We start from the raw sequence: 20,363 nt of genomic DNA, 5'->3' as shown, positions 1-20,363 counted from the left end.
AATGGAAGAAAATAAATGAGAATTGCAGAGACTTTTTAATGATGGCCAATTATATTTCAAAAGACCCTTACTATACTGATTTTTAAATCATTTACCTGAAGGAGATGGACCAATCTTAGTTTATTTCATTGTATTTTATTGTTTTTATGCTCGTTTCTATTTGTTCTTACATGCATCTCACTTTGTCTCTGCAATCGTATATCTTTTTTTTCAATTACCCAAGTTTCCCCTTTTCTCTATTCATTACATAAATAAGCACCATTTATTCATCATTGCATATCACAAGTATGCATATAATTATTCAGCCAAGCATTATTTGGTATGATAAAACTGTGATGTATATCGGATAAAATGATTGTGCATGTGTGTGTGTGTGCGCGCGCGCGCGCATATATGTTTTACCTTTTCCACAAGTGTTCTGTTTTCAAAAATTTGGAATTGTAACGTACACAAATTTCAAAGCAGTGAACAAATAAACTTAGGCCTAACTATTTCTTTCAAATAAATAGTCAAACAAACTTAATATACAATAGAACAAATGTTACAGCCAGATAAAATTCAAAATGATCTCGATCGAGATTTGATAAAACTTTCACGAATTTTCCGTTTCTTAATCAGGGGAGCGTTTCATGAAAGGACTTGTCGGACGTTTTATCCGACAAGTCCCATTTCATCCGACAGTTACTTCAGTAACAGAGCCTCTCAGCCAATCAGAATCAAGGAAAGATGTCAGATCTGCCAATTTGTCAGACAAAAATATTGATGAAACGGTCCCCAGGTTACTCATTCTTCGTCACATAGAAGGTATAATTGAACGACTTTCTGGATATAGAGTCCGTGAACGAAATTATTCAATCTTTGGCCAGAAGAAAATTTCGAAGATGAGACAATCATAAAAAAAAATTCGTTCTGAATAGGACGCATGAAGCCCCTACATCCCTTCTGATATAAGTAAAACGAAAATGAAAAGAACAAAAATTGTTCAGATTGTCGATAAGTTCTTGTAGAGGGATCTTTAATTACTGGCCAAATACTTTTTCATGGAATGTGTGAAAAATATGGCAGTATTTGTTTTAAAGATGCATAGACGGGAGAGGGCGCTAGGATATCTAATATTTGAAATTCAGAGAGAGGCAGCGGTTGGAAGAAGATCCAAGATACATTGGAAGGTGCATGGTTCTTTTGGTATACTCATTCAGTTTTATTTGATTCGATCTCTTATTTGCATACTCTTTTTTATGTTATCTTCTGTATTTTTTAGACTCGGTATTTGCCCAAGTTTGAAATTCTTTGAATGTTATATTCTGTAAATTTTGTAATTAACTCATGGTCTGGTATGCTTTCGCTCTGTTGCTAATTGTCATGTGATTTTGTATGATGTATGTAATTCAGATTATGCACATGTTTCATCGAAATGATCAATTTAAAAAAAAAATCAGAACGGCACAAAGATGCATACATTCTTATTTGAATGTGGTTCATGTTGTCTGTATTTGAAAATATATCATTGACACTTTTTTAAGTATACCCCAATTATTGGTAAATGTGTTTTTATTAATGAAGTATGGATTTTATCTGATTTGCTCCAGCTTATCTGTCTAGTCTTCACGAGCTGTTAAAGGGATACTCCAGCCTTAGAAATAATAGGGCCTATGATTGAAATAGATCGTTAAGAAAAATCAGAACAGAACACTAAAAAACTTGATCAAAATCGGACAAGTAATGACAAAGCTTGCAAAATTTGCATTTTTTCTTCGGTGAAACGATATTGTATGCATGCTTTCATGAATAATTAATGAGCAAACTGATGTCAGATCCCCACGTGTTCTTTTAAATCTCATTTTTAAATATTGTGTTTATTCAAATTCAAAAAATTGATTGACAACTGACGGAACGCATTTCCTGCTGCAACTATAAAGGGAGACGTATTATATACACATGTATAAAAATAAAAGGGAAAGTGGGGGTGTGACATCGTCAGCCTACCTAATGAATATTCATGGCGGCGTGTCAATTACCAAAACGTCAGTTTCGGTTTACCCAATGTTTTGTGAAAATTTTAGCGAATTTCTCGAATGGTCGTGTATACGCGAATGCCCGACCCGACGCTACCACTCGATGGGATGGCTCAAGCAGTTCAAAACCCCAGGGGGGGGGGCACTTCCATTCACGAGTGGATACCATGCGCGACCATGGGGTCTCGAAAAGCACCCTAAACACGTAATTTTCATATTCTGAAAATGCACCCCTTAACAAGTATTGGCGTGTGAAACCCTACCCTTAACAAGTATTGGAAACAAAACGATACTCTTGGCAAATATTCCCAGAAATGAACCCCTAAACAAGTACAGGAATGTTTTATTGTTACGGGTCCTTCGGTCGTCGGCTTTACCTTATTTGGTTTAGTAAGACCCCACCTTCTACACCTCGCGCAAATAGGACTCTAAACACGTAGTGTTGGGGCAAAAAGGACATCCTTTATAAAACATTTTTTGTTTTATCATCCCCGCAAATTCGACCCTAAACACGTAATTTTCCTAGCGAAATAGATACCCTTTTTTCATTATTTTTGTGTTTTTGACACCCTTATCACGTTACGTACGTAACGTGCCCTATCGTGAAAAGGACATCCTTTTTACGTGTTTTTTTGGCCGCGCATGGTATCCACTCGTCAATGTAAGTGGCCCCCCGGGTTCAAAACGCACGTACAATCCTAAAATGGATTTTAAGGCTTACAACACTTACATGTATATAATGATTCTGTAAAGCCCCGATCACACTTATTCGGAATCAGCAGGAATCAAGCAGAAGATGGAATGAAACAAATATTAAAAAAATCTAGAATTTTTTTGAGGAACTTATCTATTCACCAAACTGGAGTTGAAATTCAGTAAATTGACCAGGTGAATCATACACTAGTCAAAATGAACCGCAATGGAGTCAGATTGATAATTCGTGCTACATTCTTGGACATTCTCGGCGCATTCTAAATATTCTGACTGCATTCTGAGTGCATTCGAAATATTTTTGTCATTTCTTTTGGCCGTCTCGAAGGTTTTGGTCATGTTCAAAACATTCGAGGGGTAATTTCGAACAGTTTTCGAAGTAGATTTAAATGACCAACTGGTGGTCAAACAATATTCCTTTCAATCCGGCCAATTCTGCTTGATTCGGAATAAGTGTGATGGGAGATTTAAGTCGGCCCTTAATGCTACTTAAAACATCTCTTAGTGAGTCAACAATTTGCATAAAAAACGAGCAAAACAAGCACAACAAACACAATATATATATATATAAATATATTAATGAGGCAAAGTGGAAATGCATTGTACTTAGTTCCAACTGAGTTTATTTTGAAGTCCAAATTTTCGACCTTAAATACATGTCTTCCTCAGGAATACAAGAAAGCTCATAGTCTAATTTAGTGTGTGTATATATATATATATATATATAGGTATATATATATATATATATATATATATATATAATATATAATATATATATATACATAATATATATATAATATATATCTATATACACAAAATTGCATTCCACTTCAAATTCCATAGATAACTTCAAGAATAAACAAATATAACAATTTGTAGAATGAACGACATTTCATACATGATTTAATAAAAGAAACGATTATCCAGACGCAAATATGAATTTATATATTTGAAAAAAATAGCTATTTGTCAGAGAATAAGTATAAAAAGCCCGGAATAAAATGCCAATAAAACAATCTCAGCATATCCATAGTATACTGTAGTTTTAACCATCAATTAGTTGAGATCTAAAATGCCCATAAAATTAGAATTGTTCACACTGACATCATTTTGCAGCATACAGGAAACTTCCATCTAAAATCAAACCATCTAGCATGACTAGATTTAGGGCCAATTCGTGTAAGAGATAGACATAAGGTTAATGTGTAGGTTCTATCCTTCTGTATTCTAGTCATAACATGATTGAAATGTATATTCTAGTCAGAAAAAAATGGGTTAGCAGCCAAATGTGACTAAAATAGTTTTTGAAAATGACTAAATAATTAGTAGCACACCTCCTTCATTCAACTCAGATATGACTAGTTTAAGTAGTCAAGTCTGACTATTAAAATAATTTTCAAATATGACTGAATCTATAGAAGCATACAACTGACCCTTATAGCTAGTCATTGTAATAGCTATTTTTACAAACTGACTACAGGAAATGTTTGTCTACAATGAACAAAGCCTATAGAAAATTAATCAAGAAGGGCAAAGGACCAAATGTGACTCATAAAATACATGAACATTGTTATCAAATATCTCCCATGGAAATCTGTCATTATCTAATACGAGTCTATGACTACACATTCATTCCATCAAATTACTACATGGAAGTGAATGTCTCAATTTGTTTCAATAAAGAAACAAAAATTATGAACTGAACACATTAAAACCCAGTGATTGCTGACTAGATTATTTGCACATTTTGAAGATACTAAAATCATCGTTGGTATCTCGGTGACTCGGTCACATTTGCTCTACGGCTGCTGTACGGCGAGTCAAAAAACAGCCGTTTTAACTTTTTTGTACCAGCTTCATATAGGTGGTTTGAATAAAAATGAATAACATAGCCGTCTTCCACTCGCAATACGGCCACCGTAGAGTAAATGTGACCGAGTACAAGCTGCCCTATCATCAGATGCTCAGTACTGTTTGCACCATAGGAAGTTGTCACTAATGGGGTGTTGCAAGAACTTGCAATTGATTGCAAATCAAGTTTAGCTCCAAACATCAATTGTAAGTCATGTATTTCATTGGAAATTTCCAAGTGATAGATGGTCTACTCTTAGCATCAACAAGTATGAATTTATTTGCTTTAGTTAACATTGATCCAGTGCTTCCACTTTTCAAAACGAAACCTCCTGGAGTTTACTCCGAAAGTTCCTGGAATTTTAAAAAATATCCTAGAATTATCTCAGTCTTTCACATTAGATGTTATACTTCTCTTCTATACACACACAAAAAAAAAGAAGAAATATAGGGCCAAGTCCTGTGATGAGCCAAAAATTTTGAGGGGCGAAATGTGACCAAAGACGTATCAGGTAAAAGAATTTGCGAGCGGGCAAAGCAAGTGAGCAAAAATTTTGACATTTTCATTACAAAGATCCAATTTTGAGATAGATTGACGTAAATATTCAGAAAATAATATCATTCATAGAAATGATAACTTCCCGGAATTTCTCACTTCCTGAAAATGATCATGGAAAATGGCAAAACTTCCCGGAAATTCCTGGATTTCGGGAAGAGTGGAAGCACTGCATTGATCTATCAGTTGTATATTTGCATACAAAATTTGAGATTTATTGCAATTTTTTTTTTCTTGCAACACCCGGTTAAACAAAGATCAAGATAAGAGGGGGGAATTCCTCAAATTTTTTGACTACCCACAGATCAAAATATTTCTTATGAAACTAATTTGCAAGTGTTAACCCCACACACATCGTCATCTCCCACATATAACACAAATAAAGGCAGTGAAAACGCTATGTATTAGTGGAAGACTAGCGATAAAAGAAACTACAGATACATATATGTATATCATTCTGAAACTCACAATGTTTACACATGCACTACTTATTGTAATTTGTGGAAAATATTGTACTTTAATTCATGGATAAAAACCTGCACAAAAACCTAAACCAGATGGGAGAGAGAGCCAGAAATAAGTCTAGGAATTCAATGACAAAAATGTGTTGTATTTCATTTTAAAGATGGACACCAAAGGGCATAAAATGAATATGATAAAGAATGCTGTTTTTTGCAATGCATCCCTGACTAATGAAATCCACAGGAGCTCCATTATATTTCAGTATGTACATGTAGACCTGAAAAACATTGAATGCTTAATTACTTATAATAATAATTCAATAATAATTGATTGATTAAATACTGATATATTCAAAGAAAGAACAATCTAATACAATCTGGTGGTGTACATGTATATTTCATTCAAAATATATAGATAATGTCCCTGCGGAGGATTTGATACAATTTACAGGCATGATACGGCGTGATTAAAACAAATTTAATGCATTTTTATAGGTGACGTTAATTCACAGGTGACTCACATCATCCACAATATGACCAAGAACTGCCACTGCTTCAATCTCTACTCGACCATCCTACAAGAAAGGGGAAATTCAAAGGGCAATTCCAAATGAGAATCTTTTTTTTAAAGGGTCTTCATTAAAAATCTATCTACATAACATATGTGACCTACATGTACCACCCCAAAATTACCAAAAAGGTTGCCAGGCAAGGTTCTCTGTAAATAGACAAAATCGTCATTTAGGCTCCAAAAATTAAGATATAATCTGAAAGAGCAATTCTTCTTCATACTGTGAAAATTTGAAGTCGTGAAGTTGGATAAAAGAAAGATACAAGAGTTTCTTGGACACTACTTTTTCGGACTGCTTGGAAGTTTCACCGAGATTAGTATGCATTCTCATGCTTGAGTGAACCCCAAACTTCAAACCTTGCTTTCTCCTTATTTGTTAAGCTCCTGCTGAATTTCCTCTGCATTCAAACAAGTACTTGTAATGTTTATTGTTGGTCAATTTTAACATATTAATTTTAACTCAATATAAATCGCAATATTCATTTTGGTCGACTTGCCGGTATTGTTACTTTTGGGTTGGCAGGTATATAATCAAGCACATATATAAATTACATATACATGTAACAAATTCAACAATTTGAATAAGCTTGAAGTGCCTTGATCCATCAAGAAATACAATAAACTTATTGTGTTGCGTTTCATAGTCTGTTCTGATATATTTTTTTAATGATGAAAATAACAAATAAACTTCTACACATCAAGTTGAAAATATATAATAATTAGCAGATGAAGCATAACAATTAAAAGACTAAAAATTTCCACCTGGTAGGCCAAATACAAACTCATTAAAAGATAACTTAATTTCACTTTGAGAAAATATTTCATTGTATGTTTATAGAAGGAAAATCAGTTGTTTGATTATTTTGACAGAGACTGGTAAACTGGAGAAATCAAGAAATGCTCAAGAAATTCAGCGTCACCTAAGACTGCAAATATTTTCAAGGGGGATCCATACTTTCACTTTTAGTGGACCCCCCCCCCATTCAATTTGTAGTTGTATTTTATACTGCTTGTCTTTACATTTCTAACTTGTTAATTTGTATCTGGTTCATATTACTTTGTATTATGTTTCAGTGAAAATAAAATAAACAATTGATTGAATATGAACTACTATAACCTTTACCTCCTTCAAATACCTAACTCTATCTATTACAGGACAAGTCCACCCCAACAAAAAGTGGATTTGAATAAAAAGAGAAAAAATCCAACTAGCATAACACAGAAAATTTCATCAAAATCGGATGTACATGTAAAATAAGAAAGTTATGACATTTTAAGTTTCGCTTAATTTCACGAAATGGTTATATTCACATCCTGGTCAGTATGCAAATGAGGGAACTGATGACATCACTCACTATTTATTTTGTATTTTATTATAGGAAATATTCTAATTTTCTCCTCATTGTCTTGTGAAACAAAGTTTTATTTCACCCTGAGCACATGGAATTACCATTGTTGAACATTTTATGTTTCACTCAAGTTGGTCTTTATTTTCAAATCTGTAAAAATTGAAATATTGTATAATTCAAATAATACAATAAAAAACAAAAGAAATAGTGAGGGACATCATCAATTCTCTCATTTGCATGTGACTAAATTATGCATATAACTATCATGTGATAAATACCGTAAGCGAAACTTTAAAATGTCATGTAACTTTCTTATTTTACATCCGATTTTGATGAAATTTTCTGCATTATGCTTTTCTGAATTTTCTCTATTGATTCAAATCAACATTTTTCTGAGGTGGACTTGACCTTTAAAACTAAATAAATCATTTGCAAATAAATGACAAAATTTGATCAATTGGCTGTTTAACTAGTCATTACTTACCAATGGGATCCGTGCTACTTGATATGCGGCCCTGGCAGGAAAGTTTTTTGGAAAATCTATCAAGGGAAGAAAATAGGAAAAACCATCTCCAAAACAAATGCAATATTCTGAGAGTCACTTACATGTATGATAAGGGGTCCTAAACCTAGACACCTACATCAATATCAATGGCAAAATGCGAACTCTCTTTACGAACTTTAACTGCAATGAAACTAACAATTCACATTTTCTTGATGGTGCAATAAATAAGAAATTGTAGATATAACTTTCAACTAGCCATGCGCTGTTTCAAGCACTTATGCAAAGGGGTTGCATTAAGCTGTAAAAGGACAATTTTTCTTTTCATAGGGCACTTAAAGGGAATGTACTGCTCACCTTAGGACCATCCAAGTATCTAAAAAGGGCATGAATAGAAAAATGTGCTTTTCACTGGTACACATGCACTGGATTACTACCGGGCACCACGGCCTTGGGTAAAAAAGTTATTTGTCAGGGCATCAAGGCCATTTTGGGGGCATCGGGGACCATGGCCTTGGGTAGCCTCAAGTTAATTTGAGCCTGGTATGTGCATGTATAATAATTTGCGATTACTTACATTTAGCATAAATGGCATTCATCTTCTGAAAATCATTCAGGTCAGCCATAAGAACTGTCGTCTTTACAACTGAAAAAACAAAAATGAAGTTTTACCAATATGTAGCCTTGTAGAAAAACATTGAAAAACATATGTCGACAAAGAGATGGGGGAAATGAAAGAGTGATGACAATTTTATTACCCTTACCTTGGGGCCCTGTCGAAATGGACGGGGGGGGAGTGGGGAATTATGTAAGGGTTTTTTTTATTTCAGTTTATGTATCATGGGCCAAGCTGTAATACAGATCATGAAACTTTACTATATTTCTGCAAACTTTTTTTGGGTTCCAAAATCCTGATTTATCTATCGAGCATACTGACTGTATCCTATAACAACATTGCTCTCGCATATCTTATTTTGGAGAGGGGGTTCTATAATAATAACTTTAATTTGAAAATACATACCATTATTGTAGGAGAGTCCTTGGCTTTTGAGCACTTCTCCCATATTCTTCAGAGCCTGAAAATAAAGACAAACAGTAAATAGTATTATTGTATATACCCCTATCAAAACTGGTTTGTGCACAGAATATTATGATATACATGTAGTATTTTCAACAAATTTCAATAAAAAAATATCAAGAACATATGAAACATACATGTATAACATCCTGGAAAAAGTCTCTCAATATTAAATGCATGTACAAACATTTATAGCATATTGTACACTGCAGAATGAGAACATATTTCATGTTTTCTCTACATGTTTTTACAGGGATTTCAATATCCTGCTTAATATCCTGTTCAATACTAATAATTACCCCTCCATTTACTACGATACAAAAAAAGGACAACTCAATCGTTTTCAAATATTTTGCACAAAACTACACTGTATTAACAAGTCAAGAACTCATATTGGCATGCTAATTGCGGAACAAATTCTGGTATCAGATGATGTTTGAAGATTTGCATGGTGGTACACCATGTGTACCCAGTCCAGGAGGGACCGAGATAAGTGGATGGAAATGGAGTCGAGATGGCAAGGCAAGAAAGTGAAGGTTGGAAAATTTAGTATTCTCTTCGAAATGGGCGTGGTCCTCAAAAGGATTGTAACCAGAAGGAGCGAAAGCCGAGTATTACGCAGGCTTGAGGGATTGAGTAGGTGAGAAGGCTGGCTTGAGTCGGCGAGTGGAGTAGTTGCAGGAGAGTAGACTCGACACTTCAGGCAAGTTGGTTGTCCTTCACTCCCCAAGACAGAGTCAACCTGCCTGATCAACTTTTCTTATCTCAGTCCCTTCAGGAACTTTTAACACACATATGGTGTACCGTAAACCACTTCAACAATGACAGTATACAGGAGACATTGGGGGATTTTGAATATTTCAATTTACGAAGCTTTGTGAATTATGCAATTGATCATCATATATTCTTGTACATGTTTTGTAAGATATCCTGCAATTCAGCCTTTAGTTGCAAATGAATTTTCAATAAACCATTACCCATACCATTAGTCCCCACTGTCTTGTCACAATCTTCTCATGCCATTTGCCTTGGATATACATGTACAGTATGTGAGGGCAGATGAAAAAAAAAACTTCTTCCGCCCTCTTCCCCACAGAAATAAATACGGTAAATAAATAATAAAACAAGAGTCGTAATACCTGTTCAGTCTCTGCTTCGATTCCTCCTTCAATCATTTTCTTACTGTCTGGAATGAGACCAATCTGTCCAGATAGATACATTGTGTTCCCAGCTATCACTGCTTGGCTGGAATGTAAAAAAACAAATCAATTTGGTAAACAGAAAATCTAAAAAAGACAAAGTGTACAAAAGTATCTGCATTCAATTGGTAGCTTGGTGGTCATTTGATAAAACATGAGGAGCATTTCATGATGAGATTTGTCAGTGATTTTCGCTGTCTAATTTGCTCTCCGCCAATCAGATGCAAGGATTTACAGTAGCTTATAACACCTGTCTGTGAAAATCGCTTATAAAACCCTTCAAAAAGTCTTGAAGCACTGACTCCCCTGAGCAACATGTTCATGGGAGAGCAACATGTTCATGGGAGAGCCCATGCCCACTGCTACATAGGGTAATGCATCTTATTATGAAGAAAAAAAGGAAGAAATCAAAGGGAGGAAAAAGAAAAGTAGAAGACCCCTTAACTCTATCTACATTGTAGGCCGGGGTATTTTGGGAGTTCCTATAGCCGGGGGGGGGGGGGGGGGGGGGATCTCGGCCATCGACCGCGCGATTGTGCCGAAATTTGGCACGCGGGTTGCCTGGGACATAATCTACAAGATTGTATAGTAATTTATTTCATGCAAATCGCTATTAAGTGTTTATGCTAATTTATGCGTAATTAGCATGCGAAATCATACTTTTTCCTCTAACTCCCTAAATAAAGCTCCAAATGTACCAATTTTTGGTATAGAAACTATTTGTGGTGTCCTTAGCAAGTGTACATGAAAAAAATTGTGATATCAAATCATTTTCTTATGTATTTTATTGTTTTTTGCAATTTCTTATGTATTTCTTTGTTTTTTGGACCTTTCGTTTTTCATTGTTTTTTCAATGAAATTTGTTGGGGACTCTTCTGTGATCATAAAAAGCATAAAATTAATACATTTAGACTAGCAAAAATAATCATACATTTATGAATTTTGGTTGAAAACACAATTTGCATTGACTTTGTACACGAAATCATGTTTTTGAGCAATTTTCGGTCTGACATGCACTTCCATAATGTTGCGTAATTTCGGAACCACGTACCCGGGTGACGCAAAATTTGTCTCAAAAGTTGCGCAAGACTCGTAAGTAAAAAGTCAGCAAGCGGCGCGGTCAAAAAATTTTGCACGGCAAAAATATCGCGCGATTCGTTGAGGGGGGGCCTCCAAGGCCCCCCCTGGCCTAGATAGGGTTAAACTATTATAAAAAAAGAGAGCTAGTGTCATTCAATAGAGAGAAATATCTTATCACCTTTTTGGGCCCCATCTTACAAAGAGTTACGATTAATCCAGTCAATCATAATAATCCATCGGTGACATAATTTTTCTACAGGAAATGCGCAAAATGTCCTTTGTAAACAAAGGAGAACACACAAAATTGTCAAGAAATGAATTTATGTATATTATACATCCATATCAAGAATTTTTTTTAACAAACATGCATTTCATATATGTTGACTTTCCTGGCATTCCATAGTTGCGATTGATTGGATCAATCGCAACTCTTTGAAATGCAGGCTCCTGATAGACTGCCCCATAATTTTGAAGATAAGGGGCCCTAGCTTAACAAGATGCCCCCATACTGCCACTGGATGAACACAAAAAAATGAACTTTGAAACATAAATACAATTTCTGATTGAATTATGAAGCCCATCTTTAGATCTGGTAAATCGCCCAAAATGATATGAATGTAAACATGCCCTGAAACAGTAATGATGTGAAGGATACAGACCGAAAATAGTACACTACTTGTAAACCTAAAAGACCCGGGTTATTTGGACCAATCTCACAGCCGAGGCGGGGGGGGGGGGGGGGGGGGTGGAATCCGCCAAAAGACTTGAAAGTAAAACATCAGCATGCAGCACGGCCAAAAAAATTTGCGCAGCGGATTAATCGCGAAAAATGTCGCCCCTGGTCTTTTAGGGATAAAGGATAAACTTTGGTGATCCTATGGTTGCCTGATCAAAATTAAATTGTCTTTTGATCAGGGCATCCATGTAAAATATATAATATAGCTTGATGTTTTTGTTTTTTACATATAAAACCTACTGTATTCTTACGCACGGAATAGTCTGAAAATGTCAGGATATAGTCCTTGCCTAGAGTTGTGATAGGCAAACCCCAAAATTTGCAAAATACATGCACCGGAAAGTGCTTGAGCCCTTTGAAAGAAATATTAAAATATCACTGATAGAATGCAGTACTTAGACAATTTATCCAGGACTTCGTGATTACTCAAATGTTCCCCAATTATTTCAACCTCAAGTAAAAAAGATACAATGGCTTCTAAACTGCGACAATAGACAACAATTAAAACAACCAACCAAACAAGAACACTGCAATTGATTGGCTTTTTCTCCCCATACAGGTACATGCATATTGCAGTATCAGCGTAGCCCTGATGAAAAAATGCCTAAAAAATGACATGCATTGCCCTAAAGACTTGATGACAATCATAGCTAACTTACAATGTCTTACATGTGCATTGTGTCTGGTTACAAGTATGATACATTAAGGCATTCCAATAAGCCAGTTCGTAGTTCCTTTCTGCGCATGATCAAAAGATTCTACGCATGATCAGAGGAAGGTCATTTGTACTAAAGTGACATGGTGGTTTAAAATCTAATGAGATAAGCACCAACTTTGATATCTTGATTATTCATATATTCTTTTTAATTGTGGTTTTCATTTACATCCACAAAAAAAAAAAATGCGTCCACGAACGACTGGTACTTCACACTTTGCCAAGTACATTGTGCAACAAGCTACATGTATGATATGCATCCGAACTAGGAACGCAACAGATACCTTGATAAAGTGTTCATTGGTGTGCTATTCTAGTCACCTGGTCTATTCAATTTCTTCATCCTGCTATGTAAGGCAAGCTTACGTAATATCTTGCTTTGAAATCTGCCTATCATAATGAAGAAATGAAAGGTCATTTGACCAAAATTGTCCTTTAAGTAACTACGAACTGGTCTATTAAGTACTGCAGTACCTGATAGGGATTTTCATATTTGCGTTGAGTGAACTCATTGTAAATGCCTCCCTCGAGAGATAATTTCAGATCAGGGTATAATAGAAAGGCCAGTTCTGAGTACGGTAACGAGTATGCTGATCACTAACCAGCAGTTCCAACCTATTCCTTGACCTTGTCTTAAAATTGCAGGTTCCTACGAGATATTGACAAGAAAAGACAAGGAATCTCTCAGAAGTAATTGCACACTTCAGTGAAGCAGATGATATAATTCAAGACAAGTTAGTCAGAATGTACTGTTTTTCGAGTTAGTCAATTTCCTATCCCTCTCTCTAACACACATGTACATTTAGTAGTACGTAGAGCCAGACACCCTGCTTAAAAATACATGTAGCTGTTTTATGAGATAAGTACAGAATACCTCGTTAAGATATGTTGCAAGTGGGTGACACAACACACAACCAGATAGTAATGGTAATGTTTTGAATAATTGATGACATGAAGATGCAGACATGCCAAATCTCATGCATTATGCATGCCATTATGATTGTGGTCATGCTCATCCCTGACCCTGCCTAGTCTGCAGGCACAGACCCTCATTGGAACTTTGATCAACAAGTGTGCCTCCACGCAAAGACTAGCACATAGAGAGAGCCTTCAGTACAAAAGGCATGAGTAGGCTGCACATTCAGACCCTTATTTCGAGTGAAGGGTTTGCCCAGCAGACCAGAGTCTGCCCTGGTTGAAATCTAGAATCTTTCTCACGCATGTCGAGGCCTATCCCAAAGCCAGGCAAAGCCACTGATACACAAATCCTGCGATCTCCGGCAAGTCACAGAAAAAAAAATCTCCCGCATGACCGGTCTTTGAAATTGGCAACTCTGTGATGAAACAATCAATGAACAATGGATTGTTGGGCCACTATGCCAATTTAATTTTCATTAGTAACTTGGGAATAATTTTTGTATTCACCAGAGCACTCAAAAACTTGAATTTTTGGCATATTTTTTGTGTACGCCATCTTTATTGGTGGAAAGTATGCCAAGAAAATTTTCCTTTTTCAATCTCTATTTTTAATTAGGAAAAAAAAATTAAAAAATTTAATTCACATAGAGCCAAGTTATATGATGAATAGCTGTAATGAAAACTGAAAATCAAGCATATCATAACCTGGTTCATTGAATGAGTGGTCTGGAGAAAGAATTATTAATTCTTCTTAGCACCGGTATGATGGTGGTCTCCAAGTCTACGCACCTAACGATATGCATGAAGATTTAACATGAATTTCCTTTTTTTTTCACAAAATCTTTCAATTAATAATGTTCCTTATTTTATTTTTAGTACACATCTCAAATATCACATTAAAATATGAAAGAAACATAGGATAAAACCTCAGACAGTATTTCTAAGATTGAAAAATGAAATGGTACCCCAGGGTGCATGTCTGCCCACCCATTCACTTTGCACGTTATTCGGGGATTTTGATGAGAAAGTCTGCATTCTGAGGCCATCACATGAAATGCCCCAAAAATATTTTTCCATAATGCATTTTAAGTCTGTTTTTCTAAAAGAATATCTATGTATTGCATGTGTAAAACTAAAGTAAAGTCTGCGTTCTTTACGTATTTCTAGTTTTACTAGAATCGCGCAGTTGTGTGCCATGGCTGCATGGGCAGACCTGCGATAAAAAATAGTTATGATGGTGGGCCCCAAGTCTGCGCACCTAACAATTTGAGTTAAGATTTAACATGAATTTCTTCTTATTTCACAAAATCTTTCAGTCATGTCAGTTAATGATGTTCCTTATATTATTTTGAGTAAGCTTACAAAATTTCTCATTAAAAAAATGAAAGAAAATATAAGATTTTCTTGAAAAAACATTGGGATGTCATTTCCAGATTGAAAAAAAAATGGTACCCCAAACCTGCGCACTCATTCACTTTGCACACGATTCAGGGATTTTGATGAGAAAGGCTGCATTTTGAGGCCATCACACGGAATGCACTAAAATTCGTTATTTTCCCATCATTTTGAGTCAGCTAGATTTGTCTATGACTATGTTATGTATTGCATGTGTAAAAATTGTGCTCGTTGCGTATCTTCTTTTACTAGAATCACACAGATACGCGGGAGCGCAGACAATGGGACTGCGCAGACTTGGCTTGCCATATTGAAGATTAAGAATAACGATAGAAATGATGTTTTGTCTTTTTTCTTATCCTACCCAACCGTTTTGGGTGCCAGATTCAGGTAACAAATTGCTGTTTCTGCAACCCAATGAGATCAATTAAGAACTATCTAGCCTAGAAAAGATGTTGCTCATTTGCTTCAATTTGATGATGCACACGCACGAATGCTTTGTTAGACTTCGAAGAAGTTAGATTAGACGTGACGGCGCGGCACTGTCCAGCAGAGCCAAAGTTCACCTCAGCCGCCACCGAGGCGGCCAGACCAGGCCGGCCAGGCCAAGCGAGTCCCTCAGATCGTAGTCGTACGCCGGCAACCCCGTCTTCACTGACTTCAGACCTGTCCACGTTTATTATAATATTATATTATGCGAATAATTATAAAAGCGCTAATTTTCAAATCAGGTCATTAATTAATTATTAACTGAATCCAAGGGAAGATGTACACAATACCTATAAGGGCCAATAGCTGAAGGAGCAGTTGAAACTTTCACAATTTTCCTGACTATTCCTGCCATCTTGAAAGATATCAAAGAGTGGGGGCGGGGCTAGGATTGCGTAACAGTAGCTCTGAATTCAGTAAGGCGCATGCTCCAACAGAACTCTTTGGCCATATCCATGCAGAACTTCAATATTATTCGTTTACAAAATTATGCATAATTAATGAAAGTCTGAAGTCATGAAAGTCATGAAATTAATGAATCTCTTTACAAATTAACCTTGTCAACTCGTAAATTTAAAACTATACATATTTCCCGAAGTGTTGCAATAAAACACAAGTTAATCCAATACATAATTATGAATAGGCCTATGATACCGAAAACTTTAATTAATAGTAAACTTCTGCAATTAACTAATTATCATTACTCATTTTCTCATTTTTTTCGAGTATCAATCTCCTTTTTATGTTCTATTATAATAGAACATAAAAAGGAGATTTTCCAAAAACACAAAAATAAATAATTAGTAAAACCTAATTATAAACGAATTGAAGCCATAGACATTTTTTCCTTTTAGATAAAAACCCCATCACCTCGGCCTCTTTATTCAGATATTTCATATCCTCATTTCAATTTCAGCCCGACCCTATACCACCCCCCCCCCCGACACTCCTTAAGACACCCCATCCGGCCCCTATATCCGGTGAACGATAAACGAAACATTTCGAATGATGCTTTGTAAGAGTCCCTCTCTTTGTTGCCAATTTCTTTTCTTCTCTTTGAAAAAAGAATAGCAAAATTGACCAGAACTATCATGTTGCAATTCAACCAGCCTCCAGTCCCAAGTCAAATATTGAGGTCGCTGTGCCTAATAACAAAAGTAATACGCACCCGTAGCGGTAGGATAATCAAACGGCCAGACAGGCTAGTCTTGTAAAACGTTTTAAAATATACAAACAAAAATAAAATCAAAGAAAAATAAAAAAAATAAGATCAAAAGGAAATAAAAATATACAATTAAAAAATAATGTAGCTCAAGTATGATACTAGTTTTTGTTTATTTAATGTATACAATCCATATTAAACTCTTTGCTCTGTGTTATATCATTCATGTACATTACATGTTGTATTTACTCTGTATTCTATATAGGCTGAATATTTGTTTATATACTATCATGTTCACATTTATTATGTTTGTATAACCTTGTACGCATACATTCGTAATTCCGAAGCTTCGTAATTCCGAAGGTTCGTATTTCCGAAGGTTCGTAATTCCGAAGGTTCGTAATTCCGAAGGTTCGTCAATCCGTTGAAACCACTGATCTCTATAAAAATTTTTTTTATAGAGATCAGTGGTTGAAACGAAATAAGGTTCGTAATTCCGAAGGTTCGTTAATCCGAAAACGAAATAAGGTTCGTAATTCCGAAGGTTCGTTAATCCGAAAACAAAATGAGGTTCGTAATTCCGAAGGTTCGTCAATCCGAAAACGAAATAAGGTTCGTTAATCCGAAAACGAAATAAGGTTCGTTAATCCGAAAACGAAATAAGGTTCGTAATTCCGAAGGTTCGTTAATCCGAAAATTAAATAAGGTTCGTAATTCCGAAGGTTCGTTAATCCGAAAACGAAATAAGGTTCGTTAATCCGAAAATTAAATAAGGTTCGTATTTCCGAAAATGAAAAATTATTCATTTTGGTAACAAAACGGTGTTGTCATTACAAGATTACACGATATTATGCAATGACGATCGATGATACATGCATGTGTTGTGGCCAAAAGCATGTATTTCATTAAGAATAGGCGCCCTGATCAAGCATAGGCTAATTTCGATTTTATCTGAGCAATTGCTGCCTAAGCAAATGGTTTAAAGATGCAGGGGATCAAGTGTGTTGGTCGCGTGCGAGTAACCTCTAGATAAAAGGATTTGTATTGGAGGGGATGTCATTTTTAATAACAGCTTCTGCTGGTAATAAAAATAAAAATAATACTATAATAATGATCCTTGTGAGATGTTGAAAGCCCGAATCACAAGCTCAAACTAGTAGACATTTCATGTAACAAGACGTGAACTTAAACATTCTGAGCATTTTTATCAATCGTGAGAAAGATGTGTATCTTTCTAAAGAATTAACTCGAGGGCGAGCTGTAATTTGTTTATATACTGACCTGGGGCCCGTTGCATAAAACTTTCTACCTGAGAAAACTCAGGTTGTTTTTACCGGAGTTTTTGCCCTATGCTAAAGTCAATGGCGAAAATCAGACTTACCTTAGTTTTCAGTTTTTACCAGAATTTTCTCTGGTAAAAAGTTTTATGGAACAGGCTTCTAAGTAATCTTTTAAGGACTGCATTTAGTGACTCATGAATAGAATATATATCTCACAAACTATATAATGAGAGCGCGAACCGCAAGCTTAAAATTTGTGATATTCCACCTGAAAACTGGACATTTTATATTTTTTGTAACCAGAAATAGAATGAGTTCCTCAATAAACAATACTTGATGCGAGCGAGAAACGTGAGCCAAAATTTTCCGATTTTCCAACCTGAAAACTGGACATTCTAAGCATTCTTGTAAAAAAAATAATAGCTGGGAGAACAGTTTTCAGAACTGAAGTGGCTTCCCTGGGTAAATAATATCTATATCATTATTATCATTCTAGTCCTACATGAAATTTCCAAAAGTTTGAGCACGTGATTCGCTCGCAACATCTCAAAAGGATGCCCTTTTAACAGTAATTGACCAAAAAGGCGAATTTTACATCTTCAGATTTGATTTCTTTCCCCCCAAACCGCTTGCTCGCTATATACGCTCGCAGAAATGAAACGTAAATATATAATTTATCAATCAGTGATCACTTATTTTTTTGCTCAATTCAATTACTACAAAACACACAACCTCTTTACACAGATGATAATCTCATGGTGAAAATATACGTTTGCACCAAATTGCCCCTATTGGCCCCTTTTTTGGCTTTGCCCCCCCCCCCCCCGCCAGGAAAATATATTCCGCCGCCACTGGTTGAAACACGCATCGTCTTCATGGCTAACTGCAAAAAGTTCTTTAAATGTCCCCTTTAGATCAGGTCAGAGCTTATATATTTAAAATTTCTGTTTGCGATCTTGCTCGCAGTTATTATCTAAATTTAGTTACATAGGCATCTCGTTTTGAAGATCACAAACATATTGCCCATCATATTAAAAAAAATATATATAGCTCGCGCTCGCATTATTTAAAAAGGGTTTATTTTGTTATTACATATTTACTTTATTTTATAAGTATAAAGCTAATTATTGACTGTTAGGAATACCCTTTCAAAGAAACAATCAAAAATTAACTTTCAGCTGCCGATCGAGGAAAATGTGGCTAAAAAAATATTGCACCCCCCCCCTGTTTGACGAAAGTTGGATCCACCGGGAGGGAAGCAGGGGGCACTTGCACCCCAAAAATGAAATAAAAAACAGGGAAATGAATATTTTCCAAAATGGGAAAGTTCCTTTTTCAAAAATAAATATGCCGTTTTTCGTGTTTTTTCGAAATAAAATACTCTTTTTAAAGTATACAAGTTAAGTTTTCAGGCTGGAATATTGCAAATTTTCAGTTTGCGCTTCGCACTCTCATTCGATTGGTGAAATATGCATCCTAAAGAGGTCACTAAATGCTTTCTTTAACAGGTTCCTTTTCTGGTCAGTATGTTTAAGCTGCGTTTTGCGCTCGTGTTAATTTTTTAGTTAGATGCTCATCTTTTTAATGACAGCAGAAATCTGCTCGGATTTTTAAAAACTTATTTTCATTTTTTATTGAAATACTCTAAAGTTTTAGCTTGTGATTCACGCTCGCAACACCTCGCAATTATGCCATTTTAAGAATAATTGACCCCAAAAACGTTTTACAACTTCACCTTTGAATTTGTTTTACCAAGCCGCTCGCTCATTACACTCTATCCCGAAAAATAAAGCCTAAATATACGTTTTGCCATAATAAGAAATCACTTCAAAAAAGGTTTTTCTCTACTAAATCACTATCAAACACACAATGACTGCAAGCAGATGATAATCTTAAGGGGAAAATATCACCAAAGTGTCCATTTTGACGTATGAGTTTCATTTTTTGGCTTTACCCCCCAAACGAAAATTCGTTCGGCCGCCCTTGCCTTCCCATCCTCATAACAATTGAACGGCAACAGTGTCCCCCGCCCCCCCTTGCCTCTGACTCTGCTTTCCCGGTTTTCATTTTTCGGATTAACGAACCTTATTTTGTTTTCGGATTAACGAACCTTATTTCGTTTTCGGATTAACGAATCTTATTTCGTTTTCGGATTAACGAACCTTCGGAAAAAACGAACCTTATTTCGTTTTCGGATTAACGAGCCTTCGGAACAACGAACCTTATTTCGTTTTCGGATTAACGAACCTTCGGAACAACGAACCTTATTTCGTTTTCGGATTAACGAACCTTCGG

The 20,363-nt window shown here is 35.6% G+C and overlaps 1 protein-coding gene across 2 annotated transcripts; it reads right to left on the bottom strand.

Moving 5' to 3' along the window:
• Positions 1–6,095: 6,095 nt before the first annotated feature.
• On the bottom strand, positions 6,096–16,009 carry LOC121430839 (2-iminobutanoate/2-iminopropanoate deaminase-like). 2 transcript variants are annotated; one of them, XM_041628259.1, is made up of 7 exons: positions 15,917–15,998; positions 13,299–13,473; positions 10,234–10,339; positions 9,038–9,092; positions 8,594–8,662; positions 7,999–8,054; positions 6,096–6,169 (listed from the first exon to the last, which is right to left on the bottom strand). In XM_041628259.1, the coding sequence occupies exons 2-7, from the start codon at positions 13,334–13,336 to the stop codon at positions 6,101–6,103; spliced, it is 393 nt and encodes a 130-aa protein (XP_041484193.1). In that variant the 5' UTR covers positions 13,337–13,473; positions 15,917–15,998; the 3' UTR covers positions 6,096–6,100. The 2 variants fall into 2 exon arrangements, with proteins under 2 accessions (XP_041484193.1, XP_041484191.1); XM_041628257.1 differs by lacking the exon at positions 13,299–13,473 and having other exon boundaries at positions 15,917–16,009.
• Between the last annotated feature and the right edge of the window lie 4,354 nt (positions 16,010–20,363).

The sequence above is a fragment of the Lytechinus variegatus genome, chromosome 17, assembly GCF_018143015.1.
Source record: "Lytechinus variegatus isolate NC3 chromosome 17, Lvar_3.0, whole genome shotgun sequence".
In the NCBI taxonomy this organism is placed as follows: domain Eukaryota; kingdom Metazoa; phylum Echinodermata; class Echinoidea; order Temnopleuroida; family Toxopneustidae; genus Lytechinus; species Lytechinus variegatus.
The sequence above is the reverse complement of the archived record's forward strand: the minus strand, read 5'-3'. Positions and strand labels throughout refer to the sequence as shown.